This window comes from Zonotrichia albicollis, chromosome 13, assembly GCF_047830755.1.
Source record: "Zonotrichia albicollis isolate bZonAlb1 chromosome 13, bZonAlb1.hap1, whole genome shotgun sequence".
Taxonomy (NCBI): Eukaryota; Metazoa; Chordata; class Aves; order Passeriformes; family Passerellidae; genus Zonotrichia; species Zonotrichia albicollis.
This window is the reverse complement of record NC_133831.1, coordinates 9,222,010-9,237,642: the sequence shown is the minus strand read 5'-3', so window position 1 is coordinate 9,237,642 and position 15,633 is coordinate 9,222,010. Positions and strand designations below refer to the sequence as shown.

The 15,633-nt window shown below is 40.0% G+C and overlaps 1 protein-coding gene across 1 annotated transcript in view; it reads left to right on the top strand.

The window, feature by feature from the left end:
* Positions 1 to 15,633, top strand: part of SMPD3 (sphingomyelin phosphodiesterase 3) — a 103,954-nt gene that overhangs the window by 61,675 nt on the left and 26,646 nt on the right. The window contains exon 2 of the mRNA XM_074551009.1: positions 6,474 to 8,097. Coding sequence (XP_074407110.1) covers positions 6,766 to 8,097 — 1,332 coding nt within the window. The 5' untranslated portion in view covers positions 6,474 to 6,765. The remainder of the gene's footprint in view (positions 1 to 6,473; positions 8,098 to 15,633) is intronic.

The window sequence follows — 15,633 nt, the reverse complement described above, 5'->3', positions numbered from 1 at the left end:
CTGTTTGGGTGTATGAAAATATGCAACAAAAGTGCTCAGCCTATCTTGGAGCAATTTTTAAAAAGCTTGAGCTTGAATTCTTGCATTTTTGTCAGAGTGGCTTGACATGGTAGCAAGTTTTGAGGGAAGGACTTGGTATTTATGTGTTGAGTTTTGAGCAATGCTGGGTTTTTTATGATTACCACCATACAATTAGATCTCAGGGTCCTGGGGAAATATGCCTTTGTCAGCAGAGCTGGAAACTGAGAGTTAAGGAGTCTAGTTTTGGGGTTTGCATGAAAACTTGTGCAAGTTAAAAAGGCTCTGTTTTCCAATTTTCCATAAGTAGAAAATGAATGAATGTACTTTAATTTTCTTTATAAGGGTAGCTGTGTTTTAATCCAGTCACATTTTATTTTAATTTCCTTTATAAAGTATTTTAAGAATAGTAGGTAAGCATTTTTTTATAGAGGAACAGATATTTATTGGCAGGAATTTGTCTTGGATTTACTGTAGGTTAAGGTAACTTTTCTTTGGCACCTTTAAGAACAATTTTAACAGTATAAAAATATCCACTCTGGGGAAAAATGATTACTTTATACTTCTATTGAGCTGTCGTGGAGTAACCAGAAGCCTGGAGGCTCAAAGTGCTGCTTGAGAAAGTACAGCTTTTCATTTTACAGGGAGCCTGTGCCCCTGCTAATTTATGGGCAAGGCATGGCTGTAGTCAGACCTCTGTAGGATTTAGATGGTGCAAGATGAGTAGGGAAAATTTTATCTCCACTTCTGTCTTGTGCACCTAAGGCCAATATTGTTCCATCTCACTGGGTTTTGTTAAACAAACCATCTACAAGGATCAGATTTATTTAGCCATTATTGAATTACTCCAGCTCCTGTAAAATACGAGGCTCAAGCACACTAAAAGGTGATTTTGTAAATAAAGCTCATTCTGTTTCTATTGTATAAACAGAGCTTAGTGTCACAGATTCATACTTTTGTGGGCTGCAGTTGTCTCACTACTGAAGTTCACCAAATAAGGTCTCAAAACAGAGAGTGTTTAGCTTTCCAGGTGCTGAGTGAGATCACCAAGTGGTCAGATTAACTTTTTTTTGTCTAAATCTTGCCTGATAGCAAAGCTTTTCTGAAAACCTAGAGCTCTCTGTATTTGCAGTTATTTTCATCTATCAATATGATATTGATCCAACTTCTTACCAGTTCCCAAGGCCATAAATAGGAATTGATAATTTGGAAATATGTAATTGTCCCCTGTACAAGAAGAGACAGTTCTGCTGATTAGGATTTTTTTTTTAATTAATTCTGAAGTAGCTACTTTACAATGCAGTCAAATTTATGTTTTAAAGTAATGTCCTTGCAGATCAGAACTGACATTGGTTGCTGTTACTTAGTTTGCATAACCATGATATTTTTAGAGGCATTCATGGCATTGGCCCCTCCAAAATACAACAGAAACTGTCAGTCTGCTTCTATTTCCACTGAAATAAAAATAATTGAAGAAAGTTTGTGGAGTCCAGATTTTCAGATGAGTCTTCATGCCCTCCAGTGAAGTAGAACTAAATGCCCTTGTAAAAAGTTCCCCCATGGCTTGTATTTGATTATTTAGCTGATGCTCACAGGCTGGTACTGGTGCACTCACAGAGTGCACAAGGTTTTGGAGGTGTATTTCAGAATTTGGAGCTGCACTGGTGAAGTTTTCTAGGTTTGGGTGAGGCCTCCAGGGAGCAATTAGTGAAGCTGGTGTGTAAACACAGCATTCATTGTTGGAGTGCAGTTTGTATGTGTGGAGTAAAGAATAAACATTTCCTAGGCTTGAGAGATGTGATGTGTCCCTTCTGCATTTATAACTCTGCATGTAGGGTTTGAGCAAGGATAATTTCTTGTGTCAGGGTAGACTCAGCATTGCTTGCAGGAATATGAAAGATGATTGTTTTCTGCAATAATGCATTCAGCTTCAATTTTTCATCCATTTTGAAAGAAAAAAGGGACCAAACTGACATTTTTTTAATGCTTTTCAATGGGTTATAATTGTAAAGATCTTTTTTAACCTGTGTTTCCATACATTAACATAATTGAATTTATATTTTTTAAATTAATTTTAAACCAAATTTATTTAGGTAGCAGAAGGTGTGTGGGTATGGGTTTTGGCCTAGGAATATGATCTGGGACTACCAAACTCAGATGATTTGCTTTTGGAAATGAGAATCTGCTGCCATGGCCCACGTAACTGTAAAGCTCAGAGCAAGTTTACAGTGTGATCATAAACAACTTTTCAGCACTTTGAGAGAAAAGCTCCCATTTGGGGTGAGGAGGTACACAGGGCACCAGGCCAGCCCAGTTTCTCTGCAGGTGCAGCCAATCTTTTGTCAGAGGAAGGGGATGACTCCCACTCACACTGGTGCCCACAGGTACCTTGGCACTGCTGATCCAGCTCCAGCGCTGAGTGCCCAATGGGCTCCAGCCCTGCTCCAGCTCCCTTCACCTGTGGCTAGTAACAGCACCAAATCTCCTTCCATGTACAGCTTTGGAGACATTCAGAGGCATCACTGAGACTCCAAGGACTCCTTAAGAAAATTTAGCATCTCCTTGCTTCAAATACAGATTGCATCACCACAAGTCTACTCCCTGAGGCTTGAGCAGCTCCCTGGACTTGTGGGGATGCTTTGGGGTTTTCACTGCAGACATGTGCTTAACTGCTGACATCTATTCAGGGAGACTTGTAAATTCACACTTCTTAGTATTTTATTTTTTACAGGTTAGCTCAATTGAGTTAGGCATCTTGTTTATGCTGATTCTTGCCTGTTGGCTGCCTATGGACAAAGAGACAAGGTGCAGAGCAGCCTGGCAGTGTTTGATGACCTTCTCTAGAAATGAGGGAGAGAGTTTAGGCAGAAACTGGTAAATGAATGTTGCAATGGCAAGTCTGCAAAAACGCTGTCCTCCTTCCCTTCTCCTCCTGCCAAATCCTTAGTTTGAATGGGTTCTGCTTTATTCATCAGTAGCAGTGATTCACCAAATTCAGCTTCTCATACCAAAGAGGATCCACCTTTTCCCTAAGTTTTTACGAAGATTTTCCTAAGCTGTAAATTGTTACTGATTTAAGTGGAAGTTAAGGTGAGCCAGTAAGTTCTACTTAAATTCCCTTAGCCTGCATGGTGAACTCCTTCATGGAATGAGTCCCAGCCAGGATGAGAGGATTTCAGTTAGAACATCAGGCTGTGAAGTGATCACAGGGGAACAAGGAAACATCTTCATTAGAGCCACTGACCCCTCGAGATGGCTGCATCTCTGTAATTACAGCCATGTAATCAAGCATGGAAAGCAGTTCACGTGGTTTTGGCCTTTTGGAGTGGGTTTCTTTTCCAGAAGGTTAGTTAGCTGTTGAACTAGACTCTAATTAAAAGCATGTATAAGAATAATCAGGGGAACAACACTGAATAAAAGAAGGAAGATTTTATGAAGTGTTTCTGGGAGGAAAACCAGATGAGAACAATGAGGAAAGCAAAAATTAAGTTGTGGTTTGTCTAATAAGCCTGAATGATGTGACAGCCTGAGTGAGAATTCCCTCAGTTACCTCAGATCTTCATTTCACCTGTGCTCAGTTACAAACACTAATTTTTGGGGTTTCACACGGTCTAGTGGGATCAATTTTGTAAAACTGTTTTCTTTGATTGATATTACAATGACAATAAGTAAATCAAGGTAAAACCACAGCCTAAATAAACTGCTTTTCTAGAATTCATTTTTAGATAAATATTGCTACAATCTTCCCTGGAAACCAACTGTCAGGATTCAAGAAACACTAGTTTTAATGAATATATGTAAATTATGATGTGAAATTACCCATAGGGTAATTTTCCAAATCAGTTAGCCACTTCAGTAGTTTTATTCTGTTTTTAAATAAATAACTGTTGTGCCAGTGATTTACTTATAGTTTTAAAAATACAGTTTAATGTATTTTTACTGTATATAGGTGATATTAATATCACTTTTGAAGAAAGTTTAGTTGTCTGAATTTGAAAGTGTATTTTAGTTTCTAAGCAAAAGGAAGTTAAAACTTTTCTGACCATTTCTAGACTGTTCTCATAATGTGATTATTGTAAGATTTGTTGTTTTTCTTCTGTTTCTCCTATCACTTGTTGACTTGTATTGTCCTTTATTTAGTTTGCAAGCAATGCTGGAGCTAGAAACATCTCTTTTGATCTATGATGTCTCCATCATACTTCTGGGCATAATTATGATCATAAAAATCTTTGAAACCTCCCTGCCTGATGTCTTGTTATCACTAAAGTTGAGATGTTCCATACTGCCACCATAAAAAAAATTAAATAAAGTCTATTTTTAGCCTTCAAACACTCACAGAGTAATAAAAACCACCAAACAACGCTGCCGTTTACGTCTTTGTAGCATACAAAAATATCTGTTTCATTGCAATATCTTAAATTCTCCCTTAATCTCCCAAACCCCTATGAATAAAGCATTGGATTACCAAGTAATACCCTTCATCACAAGGAATTAGGCACTTTAGCTTTAGGCTCCATCTAAACTGCTGCATTAGGAGAGATGTGACTGACGTCATGTTTTCCAAGTTCCTGTTGACTCACATGGTGCCTTCCCTCACCCCTTAAGATCTTGTTGAGATAAAATCTGTCTCCCATGACCCTCTTAATTCTCTTTTTTGGGGTGGCTTTGAGGCACTAGAGCGCACAGGATTTTCTAGCAAGGAGTAGGAAACTTAGTTCCTGTTTGTGTGTGTGCCAGAGAGTCTGTGACAGAGCTTTGGCAAGTTCTGTGATTGCTTTCATCTGGAAGTTTAGTAAGTCAGGATAATAATTTCCTTGCAAGAAGAGGGTTTTTAATTAGGACCTTGACATGTCTATGTCTTCTGTCTGCAATATGCAAAAATTTAAAGGACATCCAGCTATTCCATCCTTTATACCCTCTTCCCTTTTCCCCAGCTATTATATTTTAAAGCTTGCTGTGGTACCAGGGTTTTTGTGCTTCTGTGTCATGAGTTGTGGGAAATCTATTAGAATTCATGGAATAAAACGCATGGAATACAAGTGTGTACTCAAACCCTTATTGCCTCCTCACTTCAGCAGGCTGCTAGTGAGAAATGCAGCTGGCACCTGGTCAAAACCCCTCCTGATTTTGGAAGATACTCTCACTTTTTAAGGCAGAGGAAGTGTAGGAGTCATAAATGTGGCCTTGAACTATCATACAGCCTTTAGTGTTTACAGAGAATCACATTCTTGCTAGAAGTTGTTAAAACGAACCTCAGTCCAAACCAATCTGCTTCATGACATGGGCTGTGCAATCTTATCCCATGGAAGGATTTGTGATTGCAATTATTTTTCTTCCATTTTTACAAATACACAATAGTATGTTGGATCTGCAGTAAGCATGAATTCCTTTTACACAGTGTGTCTCCACAATCTGGATAATGGCTTTTGTAAAGCTGTTTAGTTGGGTGTTTCATGGTTTGCTGGACAGCTTTATCTTGTAGATTTATCTTGTAGATTATCGATACTGCAGTCCGTAATAGAACTGGCAAGAGTTGTATTGAATTGATTCTTTTTATTTTTTTCCACTTCAGCACATCACCAAGCAGGCATTGACTGCTCTATCTACAAAACTGTCCCTTGGTTTCATGTTCCCCAGGGAGTTGTAACATCCTGTCATCATATGCTCAAGGAAACACCTATTGAAGACCTAATTAAGCAATTTTTTAATGGATCCGTTGAGCTTTTGCACTTTCTTCTGGTCTGTTATTTTAACATAGTAAAAGTCAAATTGACCTGTATTCTGCAGCACTGCTACACCTTTCACCAGGAAGGCTGTCAGCCTGAAAGTTGGAAAATAGGGCTTGCAGTCTGTACTCACTTCACAGATCCCAAACACAATGTTCTGTTTATCCTTGGCACTGCTGTAAACAGGAATCTTTCTGGTCTGCTGAGTGATTATGTAAATAGGGCTTTTATAAAGCATTTTAAGCACCCAGTAGAACAGCATAACTTCTTCAGAGATTTTTCTTATCTAATGGTAATTACATAATTGGATGGGTTTTAGGTTAATTTTTTCCTATCTGATGCGTGGATGCCAGAGTCGCTTTTGAGAATTTTTACTCAAGAATCCTAAAAATCATCCAGAAAAACAAATCTGCCAGGCTCCCCCCTATTATCAACATCCCAAAATGCCTTTGGCACTGTGTAAATGCCATGCATTTGTTATTTGGCACTTGACTTGTCCCTTATTTCTTTGAACTCAAACATGTTGCATAAGATTGGTGAAGTTGTGCTGAGCTAAGAATTGAAACAAAACAAAAAACTCCCAAATCCTCCCTTGATCCAACCTTTCCAATTTCCATCTAAATACAATAAATATAAGTCTTTAATTGTTGTGAGAAAAACTCAATCTGCTTTAAACTTCCAGTAAGTGTTACCTAAACTTCCAATATGTTTTGTCTTTTGTTTCTGCAGGTTTCTGTTTTGCCTCTGGAGAGTTTCATTATGGCAGACCCCAGTGAACAATGACATCCTTTGACAAATACAGATGCCAAAAAGCCAGACAAAAACAGTGGCCTTGTTTCATTTTTACTCCAACACAGTGAAATGGTGCTCTTAAAGTTTTGTTATTGACTCTCACTGGAAAGAAACCCAACAATCTCCTGACCAGACCTTTTTTCCCCATCCCTCTCCCAGTGTTTTTATGGATGCTTGACACAGTGACATCATGTAGTAGGCCCTGAAGTGTTGTCATAACTGAGTTGCAATGGTTTTATACACTTCTCCATTTCCCAACAGCTTTCTGTCAGTTCTGCATTCTTTTTCCTGGGGCCTGATTTTCCCATGTTACTGGCTAGCAGACAGGCTCGTGGGCTCTTTTGTTCCAACCACCTATGAAAAACGTCAAAGAGCAGATGACCCATGCTATTTCCACGCACTCTGCATCATTATCACCACTCCCATCTACCTGGCACTCCTGGTGGCCTCTCTTCCTTTCGCTCTGATTGGCTTCTTGCTCTGGTCCCCTCTGCAGTCAGCCAGAAGGCCCTACATCTACTCCAGGCTGAAAGACAAGAACCACGCCAATGGAGCCACACTGCTCACTGAATGGAAGGCAGCAGGGAGCGGGAAAAGCTTCTGCTTTGGCAGCGCCAATGTTTGCCTGCTGCCCGATTCTCTGGCAAGATTTAATAACGTTTTCAATACACAGGCCAGGGCTAAGGAAATCGGCCGGAGGATCCGAAATGGGGCGAGCAGGCCACAGATTAAAATATACATAGATTCTCCTACCAACACATCCATCAGTGCAGCGAGTTTCAGCAGCCTGGTCTCCCCCCAGGCTGGAGATAACCGCACTGTGAATGCTGGCATCAAAAGGACAACATCAATGGAGTACAAAGGAGACAACTGTGGCTCAAACAATGGTGAGGAGAACAGAGAAGATAAAGGTGGGAGTGGAGAGCCACACGAGGGAGAAGAAAACACTTGCATTGTCCGTATCAATGGAGAGGAGAACGGCCACATGTCAGACACAGAAGCAGACACCGTCAATGGCCAGGCTCATGCCAGTGGCCCAGCAGAGCCCTCACTGGAAGGTGATGCAGAGGTGTCAAAAAAACCAAACCACAAACAGAAGGAAGGAGATTCTGGGAGTCTAGACAGCTGCTCTGCCTCACGAGAGTCCCTAGTCAAAGTCCGTGTCGGAGATGGTACAGTGGACCAAAGCACTGTCAACAACAAGCTCCTCTACAAAGCTTCAATCATGAAGAAGACTTCAGTGCGGAAAAAGAAACACACAGATGAGACCTTTGATCATGAGATCTCTGCTTTCTTCCCTGCCAACCTGGACTTTCTGTGCTTGCAGGAAGTGTTTGACAAAAGAGCTGCGGAGAAATTGAAAGAGCAGCTCCATCACTATTTTGAATACATCGTCTATGATGTTGGGGTCTACAGCTGCCACAGCTGCTGTAGCTTTAAGTTTGTGAACAGTGGTCTACTTTTTGCCAGCCGCTATCCTGTTATGGATGCTGCCTATCACTGTTACCCCAATGGAAGAGGAATGGACTCCTTGGCTTCCAAGGGAGCCTTGTTTCTCAAGGTAAGAGCCTTTTTGAAGCTGTAAGTATTGACTCTGTATATGTGGCAAGTTATAAAGTTACATTATTTTCGCATTTCTTTAGACTGCAACAGAGGCAATATTCAGATTTAGCTTTCCTGATATAACCTAATGGGCTATAGATATAATCTTTATAGGATTTGTAGCCTGAATATTGTGTTAAATTGATGGATGTGTCTGAAACAATGAGGGACTTTTGGAGGTAGAACTCCAGTATAATTTCAAGACTCAAAATTTGAAGTGATTTTCATGATATTTTAATTTCTTTCTTTATGGAAATCTCTGTAAGAAAATGCATAAATTCTAAGCCTCATAACATGAGTACAGTACAATGAGCATCATTGTTGGAAACCAGCTTGTGCTTGTTGTGTGTTTGTCTGGCAATCAAAAGACAATCAAATGTCTAAATGTCAGTATAATCAAACTGAAAGAATTGCAGTTAAAGGTATGGCTACTCTGCTCTCTTGCTTGCAAAAGAATTAGCAAGGAGAGATATGAAGAGGAATAAACAAGACAAACATGCCTGGGACACTGGGGAGCACAGAGCTTTTTTGCGTTATTAAGACAGTTTACATAAATTAACTGATGGTAGAGAGAACAGGAAGCCTGGGGTTGTAAATCTATAAATCATGAAAAGCATAAAGTCTGCATTTGTTTTTTCAAGATCTAGAGGCTGCTCATGCTTAACTCTTGGGAGTATCTGGCTGTGCTCTTTCTAAACTGGAAAGTGGGATTTTCTAATTTGTGAATTATCAAGAACCAAAAATTTTTGCCAGAGATCCAAGTCTGTAGACCCAAACCTAGAAAGATCTGAAAATGTCCAAAATACTGAATTTCAGATTTTGTGATTTAGTCACAGTTTGGAATGGGTTTCACTAACTAAATCCTGAACTTCTTTTCTAACATTGACAAAGTACATTAGATGCTCAAATTATATGTACTTTCTAGTCACAAGTCTTCAACAAAAGACATTAATAGCCATTAAGAATATGGATTGTAAATAAGGATCAGTGAGAGGCTTTGTACTCCATTTGTGATTTTTAACCAAATCAAAAACTTTTGGTACCATGGCTTGTGTAAGAAAACCCCCAAATATTAGAATTTTGGTTCTGATAATAGTTCAGTTTTTCATGTACATTGACATAAACAAAAGCCAATCCCTATTTGAATACAGGTTTCCAAAAACTGGGTCTAAGCTCTCTATGTTGCACTCTTAAGTGTTTATAAACAGCAACAATTTATTTTTTCATCATAAATTGCTGCAAGCAAAAAAATAAAATGGATCTTGGGCAGTATAAATATTTCTGGGGTCACAAAGACTACCCTTGAACATATGCATATATTGGGGATTAAGAGATTAAAACCAATCTGTTTGTAACTGCCCATTGCTGAGTCATTGATTTGCCACCCTGCTAGGCTGGCTGCAATGTCTCCATTTCTGTTGCAGAAAATTAAGCCTCTTTTCAAGATTCCACTGGGAAGATGAACTTAATTATGGAACCAAGTTGTTAAATAATGTTACAGTTGAGCAGGGAATAGAGGCCAATTATTATAAAGTTCCAAAGATGACTCCATTCTTTTGAACATAACAGAGTTCTGACCAGCCATAAGACTGCTTTTCCTCCTGTCTGTGTCATGCTGATATACTTTTTTCATACCTGAAATATTTTTCATTCTAAGTCTACCTTAACATGAATTTACTTTCTCTCTTAATTGTACAATAAATGACCAATTGTACATATTTCATTTCTTTGATGCCAGCAACAACATAGAGTAGGAATAATTATTTAATTTTGTCTTTGAAATAAAGTAGGTTTAGAGGCTGTCTTTCTTGATGTGATGCTTAGTCAGCAGCTGGGTGAGTGTGGACTCCAGAGACAGAAACTACATGCAGTAAGTGAAAGCCTGGTTTGTTTCTGAAGTCAGCAGGAATCAGTGCAGTGAGTTCAGAAGCCTGGAGCTGTTCCATGGGGCAGCAGAACTGGCAGAGGGCACCAGAGCTCTGGGTGCAGGCGCTGTTGTGGCCAGCACTCTGCCATCCCCAGGGACAGCTCATCTCCCTGCTTCCAGGTGGGACTTTTACTGGCCCTTACAGAATTCTGAAAGTCCATAATACCAGCCAGTCCTACACAGAGTTTCTCTGGTTTTAAAGAAAGTAAGAGAGCCTTGCAGAACAGGGGTGTCCTGACTGCTTCCCCCTCCACAGGGGCATGGAACTGAGCCTCTGACCTGTGCAAACCCTGGTTTTTAAAATTCCTGACTCCTGTGGAATGCAGTGTCCCCATTTCTGATGTAGAAAAGGCATCAATTGAGTTTTGTTTTGGAAAGATACTTGTGAAGACTGTTCCCCTTGCACAGCTTCCATCTCTGAGTAAAGGAGCAGTTGCTCTCTGTGTTGGTTAGAAGCCAAAAGTTGTGCAAAGCAATTGAGGGGAGAAGACTCATATGTTTTGAAAATATGGATAAAGCCAGTTAATATTTCCACTCATGGGGAGGATGAAGTCTTTATTACAATTATTCTGAACCTTAAGAAACACCCAATATCTTAATTCAGAAGAATGTTCAGAGAAAGAATCTGATTGTTTTTTAGTAAGTATGATTGTCTCCTTATTACAAATAGAACTGTTAGAGAGATAAATTAAAGGTCTCAGAACTAAATATTTAAAGAAAGTTGAAATAATTTGAAAATGACAAAACTGCTTTGGGGGACTCTGATACAAAACAGATCCCTACTGCCCTGGTACAAGTGTTTTGCACATTTTTTTCATTTTAGAATGGGTTCTGTTTCCCATGAATAAGAAATTATTTTCCATTGCCCTTGTCTTCCCTGCCCTGTCTTCACTATCTAGATTGTAAAGTTCAGGTGGAGATTTGGAAGGATTTGAGAGATTTGCTTAGTCATACAAAATTATTTTACCTGAGAGACTTACAGAGATCAAGGATTATTATTAGTAGCTGTAATAACAATCAGCTCTTACCCACTGCTTTTCATTCCTATGTCTCAGGGTGCATAATGAAGAAAGGTCAATATCTGCTTAATAGAAGGAGAAACTAAAGTACAGGAAGGTGAAGTGATTTGATTGTGGCTTAACACCTAGGGTGGCACAACCAAGGAGCCAAGCTGGAAGTAAATTACAGAGGCTTTTAGCACAGTTTCATGCTACCCAACAGCTACCTGGAGACCTGTTCAGAGGAAGTCTGCCTCTGCTCTCCTCCTAATGAGCCTGCCACAAAAGGTGCTGCTGCTGGCATTTTCCTGACAGTGACCTGACTGGCTTTTCCATTTGTAGAGGCTTTCCAGGGCAGGATGAAGACACGAGGATGATGTGATTGTGAGGAGCCATTGTGTGAAGTCCATTTTCTGCAAAGAGGACTGATTTGCTTTTGGCACTTGGAGCTCTTCAAACTCTACCAGTGCTTTTGTGCTCCAATTTGAGGGTCTCATTGGCATGTAATAAAAACACAAAAAAATAGCATATATGAAGGGGGGAAATGTCACAGCCAAATGACAGTTTCATGTCTGAAGTGTTAAACCATTGTTCCTAGTTGCCATAAAGACTCAGAGGAGAACTTAGCAAATACATAAATCAGCCAATCCATTTTCATACTTTGACAGTCTGGGCCCTTGGGACACTCTGCTGAAACTCTCTGTTCCAGCCTGGCATTTCACATTCATTTAAAATGCTGAAGAGAAGAGCCCTGGAGTCACTTTGTAGTTTTATAACTTCCATTGTCTGTGCTGCTGCTCAGCTGCAGACAGAGGTGGGAAGGGGGCCTGGCACAGCCCCTGTGCTGGTGGCTGGCACTGAAAAGCTGGCTTGGACAGGTCTGTCTGGAGCATGATGCACATTTCAGCAGCCTCAGCTCCTCTGCAGCTGCAGCTTTGGCTCACACATGATGGCAATGCACTGTAGTTTTGATGGATTTAAAAGGCAGTTATAAAATATACATAATTTTCAGAAACTGGATGTTGATTTTACAAATCAGCATTGTCAAATCAAGTTTAAAAGGTGTCAATGAGTGCTGAGCAGAAATTGTGTAATGCATCACCTGTCTGTAATTTACTAGATGGTTTCAAAATGTCAACATCCCTCTTTAGACAGAGGATCTAATGTGGAGCCTTGGTTACCCTGTGCCAGGGATACTGTGTGAGTTTTGGACTGTAGTGCAGCAAAACTGGAAAGCATCCTTAACTTGCCCTGGTGAGCTTGTCCACATTTTTCCAGTGTAGCAATCTAATAAAAACTCATTTTTGCTGACAAATTTCACCTCTCTTATCCTTAAATTGTAATATTTGTAACAATGGTGTAAATCTAAGCTAGGTTGTAGATGCACAGTCAGAGTAGGGAGGTGAGTGGAAGAGGCATCATTCTCAAAATGGCTGTTGACTGAGAGAGAGGTTTTGGAGCCTTCTTGCTCCCAAAGGGACTGGGAGATACAGATGGTGTGTAGAAGGCTGTGCTTCCTACTGTTCCTAGCAGGAAACTATTCTGGGGTTTGGCATCTGCCAAAAGAGTCAATTTTAGCAAAAATAAGAATTCTAAGTTAAAACGGAGTATGTGAGCATTATGTAAAGACTGCTTTCTGATGTGGGAAGTTAGAACAGTTAATAGTATTCTTCAAAATCAAAAGGAAAAAGAATATCTTGTGGATTTTGCTAGATTTCTGGAAGAAGTTGTGCTTAATTAATATTAATTCCTAAGGTTATTAACAGATTTACTTTTCAAATTCTCTGAACATGAAGGCTGTTCTCAGGGAGTACAGTAATTGTGCAGAGAACGTGTCATTATTCATTGCTTAAAGGAAACCTAGCAACCTTTGCTCTGTGTGCAAAGCTCAACTTGTTTTCCAAAGAGCTGATTTGGTGGTAACAGATGGCAGAAGGAGCAGCAGCTCTGATTGCAAAACTGTTTTGAAGCACAGTTTTTACTGTTTTCTCCTCTCAAGGAGCCTGATTTGTGTGAGAAAATGAGGGTTCCCTGAATTCACCTCTGCGAGTCTCCCTTTTGATATTTCTGATGCAGATGCATTTCACCTGGGTGATTTAAGCTGCCTTTGCATGTGAGCTGTGCCTGGAGTGCAGGGGCAGCTGCTGCAGTTCCACATTGGGTTGAGGGGAAGATTTTGGACCTCAGGATTCCCCAGGAAAGGGGAATGGCTCCTTTCTGCCCCCAGAGCTTCCAGGGGTCAGATTTCCTTGTCCTTGATCAGTTGGCCAGCACCTACTGTTATCCCAAGATGTATAAAAGAAATGTCGAGTGCTGCTCATGAATTTGTTTAGATGACTCTAAAGCTGTGCCATTTAAGGTAGGAGGGTAACCTAAACATTTTCCACATGCTGAGTTTCTGCTGTAAAATGTTAATGCAGGAATTGGATGGAGTCCAATAAACTGAGACTTTCTTAAAAAAAGAACAAAAAAAAAAAGATTCTACCATGGCACTGTACCATGTTCCTTCACCTTGATATAATTAATGTTATTAATCATGGTCCTTTCCCCCTTCATTAATAAGGATAAATAAAAACTGTTGTGCAGAATGAAACACAGATTTGAGAAAATGTGAGTCGTGGTCTTTCTCCTCTTCCGAAGAGGACGAGCCCTTCATTAGTGGCACCAATTTACAGCCACTTTCCCTCATATATATGTTTAATGAAGCTTTGCCAAATAAATTCTCTGAGTTCATGGAACAGTAATTGTTGCACATGGCAGGTGGGAAAAAATAGGAAATAATCAAGTGAAAATGTAGCTAGAAAGAATTGAAGAGCACTACACAATTTTGAGTTGACTCCTATAACATTTTAAACTTCTTTAATATACTTTAAAAATGTTTAATATAATAATTAGGGATTTAACTAATGTGTCTTCTTTAGAAGCTGCTACATATTTCTGAAGGCAAAAGGCAGAGCTGCTAAAGGACAGAAAATAAGATAGATGTTTTTGCACCATGTCTCAGCTAACCAAAAATACACCTTTCTTGGGAGTTATGACTAATCTAAGTCATCTCTGTGGGACAGGAATGTTTGAAGTGGGAATGGAAGTAGCTGCAAGTTTTCTTTGGCATCTTCTCTTAGCAGTAACAGGAATGAGGACTGCGACAGTTTGGCTGTCCCAGTTAGGCTCTTAATGCTGCCTCTCCTGCTTGTTTTGGAAATTTGCTGAAATGGGAAAAAAAGTCCAGGAGAGGTTGATACAACTTGGAAGATTAAAGAAATGTTGTACTGGAAAGAAAACAAACTGCGTTTTCCATTTCTTTCTTTTCCCTTCCCCACTGCTAACTCTTTATAATTGCATTGGGTTACATAATGGCATCCCCAGTGCAGGGGAACAGGAGGCACAGAGCACATCCCAGGGCACCAGCCCTGAGTGGGTGTGGAAATGCCCCTCCTTGTACACTGCACCTGCTTCATCCACAGCAATTCTCCTAACCTCAGACTCTTTTTAAGGGAGCTTCCCTTGAACTTAAACAATATTGGCTACATATGGTAAGATGAATATTTCTGTGGGAGTCAGTCACTGTCACATCGACTGTAAATTGTTTCTGTGCCCTGCACTTACTCTCTCTCTCTCTGAGGTGTTTTATTTCCAACACAAAGAGTTACTCAAGGCCCCTGTTCAGATGATGTTCTTTACAAATGCCATGTTCATACTTCTGTTTTTAGGGAGAGATGGTTTTGTTTTCCCTCCCCAGAGCATGCAGAGTTTCTTTCAGCCTGGTTAGTTTTTCTCCATGGCATGACCATCATTAGTGTGGCTCCTGCCATGACTGTGAATTCATTTCCTGGAGAGTTCTGTGCTTTGGTGACTTATCCTCCTCAGAAGAGCAATGCAGGGACAAGCACTATGGTTACATTTACTTCAGTGGCAAAACTGACACCTCCATGGTCACCTGCGTGAACGAAATGGAAGGTTTTGCTCATTTACAGCCCTATGAGATTAAGCTACACTGGTTGAGGCTGGAGCTGAGCTGTGGAGATCCAAATTCACCTGAAGGAGTCTCAGTGTTACAAACAGATTATTTACCTTTCCCAGCTCTGGCTTTATTTGCCACATGGAGATTCTGGGGTAACAGACTTTGTGAAGAACTTTTGCCATGAGTATGCCAAAATTTTAGCTCTCATCTGGTTTGCATACCAGGATTTGCTTCCTCTGAAGGGAGAGGCAATCACATGTGCTTGGACTTTTATGTTAATAATTCCTTTGTTTTGGAGGGTACACATTTAAGGAACTATTTTATTTTGGATATTTGGATACAGGAGGAATGGCTTCCTCCTGGCAATGTAAAGCTTCTAGAAAATGTCACTAAAGATTAAGTTCTCCTCATAACAAATGTTTTGGGTTTGTGTATATATTATTGGTCAGTATTTGAGACTCTAGATTGGTTCTTTAATCAAGTGAGATTTCTCATGCACAGTTCAAATTTTTAATCATTAAAGAGCATTTCCTTCAGAGCACCTGATGATTTGCTGACACAGCCATGTCCTGTCTGAAGCTGTTTTCCAAGGTGATAGAGAAATGCCCC